We start from the raw sequence: 7,500 nt of genomic DNA, 5'->3' as shown, positions 1-7,500 counted from the left end.
TTGAGACACCCCGAAGTATCTCATCTCGTTGTTGACTGGCTGAACAAACACCTCCAGTATATAACAGTGATAACGAAGAACCTACGGCATATAATAACAGTAAGATCGTAAAATAATCTCAGAATAAATTACAAGACGTCAGGTACTTACTCATAAAGATACTGTTGGTGATGCGGCCGTCAGCGTCGATGGCGGCGATGGAGAAGTTGTTGGCGGCCAGGATGCGTATGGGTGTGTGTTGCCGGGAGACGATGCGGGCGGCCACCAGCTGGTCCATCACATGCACCTCTCCTCTGGCGATCATCCCTCCTTTAACCATCTGTAGACCGCCCATACCCTCCTGTAGGCGAGGATGATGGTGTTAATGGCGTGGACGATAATGGTGCAGGTGTTAGTGGTGTAAGCGAGTGGACCCCTGGTTCGATCCCCGGACAGGGTGAAACTGTGGATAAGTTTCTTTACACCATTTGCCTCTGTTTACCCAGCAGTAATTGGGAACCTGGATGTTAATCGATTTGCTGATCGTGTTCCGGGGTAATGGTTAGCGAGTGCAGTTAACGAGTTGTCCGGTCTTCTCGGACTATTCCTTGACAATGGGACAACTTGTAAACTGTGTGGTTGTTGTGTTGGCGACAGCTTCTACACCTTGAACAAATTTACACCTAGGTGGCCCTAGGGCTGGCCATCCTCGAACACGAGGGGTAACTATTATTGTTATTATTATTATTATTATTATTATTATTATTATTATTATTATTATTATTATTATGATTATTATTATTATTATTATTATTATTATTATTATTATTATTATTATTATTATTATTATTATATTATGATTATTATTATTATTATTATAGTGGTGTAGATGTTAGTGGCGTGGTTACTGGTGGTAGATGTTTTAATGGCACGCGTGTTTATAATTGATTGTGGCGTAGGTGTTAATGGCTAGCTTTGATTGATAATTGAGAATGATAATTCACACAGGTTAGGATTGTTATATGAGGATGATAATTAGGATGATATATGAGGAGGATAAGATAGTATATGTGGATAATAATTAGAATGATAGTCAGGATGATAAATGAGGATGATAGTTAGGATGATATATGAAGTATTAAGGATAAACAGAGTAAACTAAGATGACACAGAGAAGCTCAGAATCCATTGACCAGGATGATAATTTGTCAAAGAGCCCTTCACTGCTGGTGGCTTGAGCTACCTATCATAGGGACAGACACCCCTGCCCCTAGGGATGACCTCCACACACACACACTATTACTACTATTACTACTACTACTACCACTTTTTTTTAATGTGGCCTCAAGCCTCCCCCAATAGCCATTTATATAAATATATAAATACCAGATTATATGTACGTCAAGGTTAGTATAGTTAACCCACTGTACGGCATCTTTCGTTTTCTATGAATACTGCCTAGATGGCGTAGCGAACGGCGGCATTGAAAAATACACGCAAATTAAAGGGAGTTGAGCTTCCTTACTCTACCTTCCTTGGACAGGAGGCTCAGGCTCGGCCGGAGTGGGTAGCGGGGTCAGTGGAAGAAACACGGAAATCTATCACAGACCATTTACTCAATTTAGTGAGTGAATATCTTCCAGCACCACACACAAACACCTCAAAGATAAGTAACAATTAGCTTTATATAGAGGATTGTGAGTTAATACACTGTACTTAGTTAATAATTATATCTTTGAATCTTATTTGTGGCCATATATAGGTTAGTAGAAAACGAGGTGGTTCGGTACACTGAAACTTGTCTTTTCGGAGTATCGTTACGACGCAAGTTAATTCAAAATAAAAGGTAAATATTTCGGCGCTTGTTATTGATCATCTAGAATATATGAGATAGAATTAGTCCACTCAAATATAAGTAATAATTCAATAAATGGAACTAATAATTACTCATGTTGATTTGAGTGAGGATTGTTATCGGTATCCTATCAGGCTTCAAAGGATCTTCGAAGCCAAGTAGGTGATCGTCAATTCTCGTGATTTAATATTCCTTCTCCACCAAAGTTGAGTAGGAATCTTTATTATTTTCTTATTATAAACTATTATATGTTGGAGGGAGAGTCGAAGAGGGTTGGCTCATTATCTATTCTCCACAGTTTTTGTCATGACAGTGTCGAGAATACCCCATTTGGCACTGGGATTTGGGTTCTTTGTTGCCGGGTTGTGTCTTATGAACCGTCTCTCTGCTGCTCCGAGATCCCCTGCCGGTCTAGCCTGGGCCCACGAGGCACCCAGTTACCGTGTGTTGTCACGAGGCACAGCACGAGTCTTGATGGTGAAGAGGCTGTGTACTGGCAGGGTAGGAGGTGCAATTTGCTTCCCTGTTCGCCACGAGGGCTAGCAAGCGATGGTAGCTGAAAGCGAGAGGAAGCAGCAGTGCCACACTAGACACATTACACCCCTCCGTGTACACACACACACACACACCAAGCTCCTCCTCCTCCTTCTCCTCCTCCCCTTGTTCCTCTTCTTTTAGTTCCTCTTCCTTGTTTTCTTCTCCTTCTGCTCCTCTCTGCTTTCTTTTCATCCTCCTCTTCCTTACCTTTTCCTTCTCTTCCTTTTTTTTCTTTGTTTTCTTATTTTTATTATTCTCAATCTCCTCCCCCCCCCATTCTTCATCTTCATTCCCTTGCATTGTTCTCCTTCACCTCCTCTTCCTTGTTTTCTTCTATTCGTCATCTACTACTTCTTCCTTATCCTACTGCCCCTCCTTCTCGTTGTCGCCCTCCTTCTTTTCTTTTTCTTTGGCCTTTCTTCCTCCTCATCCTTGCCTTCTCTTCGTCATCGTTTTCCTTGCCCCCCACCCTCCCCTTCTTCCTTGCCTCCCTCTACTGCTGCTGCTCCACCTCCTGCTTTTCCTCTCCCTTGCCCTACCCTTCCTTCTCTCCATCCTCTTTCTCCCCCTCCTCCTCTTTCCTTTCCTCCTCTACTCTTTCTTCTCCTCGTTCTCTCTCTTTTTCCTCTCCTCTTTCTCCTACTCCTCCTTCTATTCCTCCTCCTTCCTCCTTTCCACGTTTTCTCTGTCCCCCATCTTCACGTCATTCTGTCCTTCCACCCTTGAAAAAAGTAGAGAGAGAGAGAGAGAGAGAGAGAGAGAGTATGTTGACATTATACCTACATTACCGCAGTCATGTCCCACCCTCCCCCCCCCTCTTTGTTTTTATCTATTCATTAATCTATTTTCGCTCTCTCTGCGTCTCCATTTCTTAATATATTTTCTCTTTCTTTCTCTCTTCCTCTATCCTTTCTCTATCTCTCTTTCTTTACTGTGTCTGTTTATCCATTCATTCTTTATCATCGCTTTCTTTCCTTCTATTTCTATACGCTTGTTTCGCTGTTTTTCTTTTATTTTATTTTATTTTCTGTATCTGTCTGTCTTGTCTTACACACACACACACACACACACACACACACACACACACACACACACACACACACACACACAGGAAAAAAGAACATCTACCTATGTAAGTGAATCTAAGTCAACTTGATCACACTTAAACGTCACCGAGACGTGTATATAAACTGGGTCATACATTTTAAACATCTCTCATGCATAAAAGAATCTCTCTCTCTCTCTCTCTCTCTCTCTCTCTCTCTCTCTCTCTCTCTCTCTCTCTCTCTCTCTTGTTGATCCCATTTTGATGAACAAGATATATAGAGAGAGAGAGAGAAAGAGAGAGATCCGGTAAAATCATCTTACAATTCTATATTGTTTTAGCATGTATATAACTAATACACTTATTCAATACACATAAGACAGAGCAAGTATACATACAACAACCATAAACAATGAAATTATACATACACTATACATAAACAATAGATATACCTGTACATACAATATATTCATAAACATACAATATACATAAACATTGCAGATAAACACAGTATACATAAACAGTACAGTTATATACACAATATACATAAGCAATTCTAATATACAAACATTGAAAAAAAATTCAGAATAAATTTGTCCCTCTCCTCCCCTGTTTCCAAATATAGACGTGTGTGTCAGGGAATGTAATGTCTGCAACAAGGGCTATGCATGACTTTACATTGCATGGTGTAATTACTGTATCCTATCCCAGCTAAAGACGGAAAAAAAAAATGCAGTCTTATGCTGATCCTACGCTCTCCTTCCCTCTTGGGCCAGGGTAACGTGAGCAGGGTTTAGTGTATTGGTCCTTCTGCCCTGTCATTGGGGTTGTGATGATGATGATGATGATGATGATGATGATGATGATGATGATGATGATGATAATGGTGGTGACGACGATGGCGGCGGCGGTGGTAATAATAATAAAAATAATAATAATAATAATAATAATAATAATAATAATAATAATATTTGTCGTGGCATTTCGCAATTTGGATATATTTCCATAAGATAGACAGATTCATAGTTATAGTTAAGAAATATCTGAAGAAAAAATATTTAAAGGAAAAATCTTGATTAGTAATTATTTTTACCATCGAAGTTACGTAGTTGTATGATCTCTCTCTCTCTCTCTCCTACCTGAGCTTGGGTAGGAGAAGGTATGAAATGGGGTAAACTTTCATGTGTCACGTAACTTTGCCAGAGTCTGTTGGTGAGTCACGCCAGTGTTGTGATAGTATTCTCATCGGCCACCCAACACTGCCTGACGACCAACGCACATAATTAACCCGAGGACTGACGTGCAACTGTAGGGGTGGTACAAGTGTTTAAGGAAAGTACATACGTGTTTTAGAGCACGTGTAGAAGAGGTATGTGTGTTGTAGACCAAGTGTAAGGTAGGTACAGGTGTTCTATGGCAGGTGTAGGGAAGGTGCAGGTTGTTCTAGAGCAGGTGTGAGGGAGATATATATGTGTTAGAGGTTAAAGATATCTTTGAGGCCAGCGTGTGTTGGTGTCGGTGCTTCACCACATAACTCTGTGGTTCCTGACATTTAGTTTGGGAAGTTTTAGATTAAAATAATTTATTGTAAAAGTTGCAACCGGGAAGTTTAACAATCTCACATAACTTAACCTAACATAACTTAACCTTAATATCGTTAGGTTAAGTTATGATGTAACGTATTGCAGATTCCTTATGTTCTTATAAACGACTCTGATCTAACCTAACCATCTTAAGCTGCAAGTCCTGGGATAAAACAATTTGACGCCACAATGTTTGTCCAGCACGCAGGGGACAGTCATAAACTTAGTCATAAACTAGCAAATATTATCTAGAATTGGTGAGAAGTCCATCAGTTAGGCGGTGATGGTTGTTGTTGTGAGTGAAGGTGTGTAACACTGTCTCACCTCACCTCACCTCACCTCTCCTCTCCTCTCCTCACCTCACCTCACCTCACCTCACCTCACCTCACCTCACCTCACCTCACCTCTCCTCACCTCATCCACAAAATACATAAGTCATCGTCAACTCCTGGACAACAATGCATCACGTCACTAACCTGGAATTTTTACGTCACTTCTGAGTTACTCTGGTAGTGGCGGTGATTCTCGCGAGCAGAATTAATGTCCTTGTATTACAGGGGAATTTCTTACCTGATGTATTATTATATAATTAAAAGTGTAAAATCGAAGCCCAAACAAGATCTCTTCCTGTAATCAACATTCCAACAACTGTATTAATTAATCATAGTTGTAACTAGTTTATAACGAACCTCACCTGTATCTTGATGTGTTCTACTACAGTGTTTGTCTTATTGTTGTTGGCGAACACAGTGCTATGTTGAGTTACGGGGAGACTTTAACAATTTGTTTCTATCAAGCTACACCAAACTTCTTAACGATAAAATAAAATATTACCGCCAAATGATCATGATAAATATAGTATAAATATAATATAGTATAAATGTAAATATAATATAAAATAATGGTTGCCACCTCGCGTAACGAGGATGGCCGGCCCAAGGGCCACCTTGGCGTGAATTTTTTTAACGTGTAGAAGCTGTCTCCAACATAATAACCACACCCTAAGTTAACGAGCTGCATGACCCAGTGTCAAGGAATAGTCCGAGAAGACCGGACAACTCTCCAACTTCACTGGCAAACCATTACCCCGGAACACAATCCACAAATCGATTAACATCCAGGTTCCCAATTACTGTTGGGTAGACAGGCAAATGGCGTAAAGAAACTTGCCCTAAGTATCACCCTGCCAGGGGATCGAACCCGGGTTCGCTCACTTGCGAGGTGAGCATGCTCACCATTACACCACAGTTCGCCGCAGTATAATATAGTAGTAGTAAATAGATGAAATACATAAGATGAAATAAATTCCTTTAAAAAAACAGATCACTTGGCAATGCGAGGTCTGGCCAGGTGAATCGGACACTGCCGTGGCTGAACTATACGTGTACTGTATGGCAAACTCCTTAATCTTCTCATCTTATATATAGTGTTACGAAATATTGCTTAATTCCCAAAAATAATAACGACAGAATAAAGCAAAAATTTTAACTGCAAATAAACGAGTATAGGTTATTCCGCCTTGGTAACTGCTGTTGTTCAAGAGAGTAATTAGTGACGTCACGCCTCAGGCTGAGTGTGATCAGATTTATGCGTTTTTTACCTTTTCATGGAAGTTACAGCATTAATGTAGTAAAAAAGTGGAACTAGAGTTATTTTTTAAAGTAAGATGTGTGTGTGTGTGTGTGTGTGTGTAATAATAATAATAATGATAATAAACGGTTTATTAATAGAGTTACAGCCGGTGGCTGAAAATATATAGACTTACATTTGATTTAGACATAATGATATAATATGCATTGAATACATTTACAGGGCTGTACAGTACATAAATCAGGAGTTGTTTATTATTTTAGCAATAGATGGGTGTGTGTGTGTGTGTGTGTGTGTGTGTATGTGTGTGTATACCATACACGCAGGGTGATGAAATGCATTTAGTGTGGCAGCATTATTTCAGTGTTAGGGTGCAAGCACTGCTTGCTCTCTCTCGCTTTCAGCTGCCGCCGCTGGCTAGCCCTCGTGGTCTACTGGAAAGCAACTTGCAAAAGTCTTCCCCTGCCAGTACACAGCCTCCTCACCATTAAGGCTCCTGCTGTGCATCCTCGTGGCAATACACGGTAACTGGGTGCCTCGTGGGCATAAGCTAGACCAGTAGGGGATCTCGTAGTAGCAGTGGGCCCCAGAGGGACGGCGCATATGCCCACTGGCATGTGGACACGTCCTGGAGAGTACCAACCATTGTCCTGCTGCCTTACGATTTAACCTTGGTAGGTATAAGGCTACGGGAGTAAGCCGCGGACGAAAAATCTGCAGTGGAGCCCTGCATCAGGCAGACATGCTTACAGAGCTCCAACAAGACCCCAACGGCGGTATAGTCGGAAGAGGTTACCACCGTGGAAAAACGACTGCACCACCGGATGAAGGCAATGCCTGATGGACAGGCTACTAAGGCGAAACCCAACAAATTGGGCTATCGGCAGTCCATTGCACCCCTCCCTCTCCTT

At 41.1% G+C, this 7,500-nt stretch overlaps 1 protein-coding gene across 1 annotated transcript in view; it reads right to left on the bottom strand.

Moving 5' to 3' along the window:
• LOC121858324 (delta-sarcoglycan-like) overlaps window positions 1-7,500 on the bottom strand; it is a 52,317-nt gene that overhangs the window by 39,779 nt on the left and 5,038 nt on the right. The window contains exon 2 of the mRNA XM_042354685.1: window positions 151-340. Coding sequence (XP_042210619.1) covers window positions 151-340 — 190 coding nt within the window. The remainder of the gene's footprint in view (window positions 1-150; window positions 341-7,500) is intronic.

This window comes from Homarus americanus, unplaced genomic scaffold (genome assembly GCF_018991925.1).
Source record: "Homarus americanus isolate GMGI-L3 unplaced genomic scaffold, GMGI_Hamer_2.0 scaffold57980, whole genome shotgun sequence".
NCBI classification, from domain to species: domain Eukaryota; kingdom Metazoa; phylum Arthropoda; class Malacostraca; order Decapoda; family Nephropidae; genus Homarus; species Homarus americanus.
This window is presented reverse-complemented; position numbering and strand designations above follow the sequence as displayed.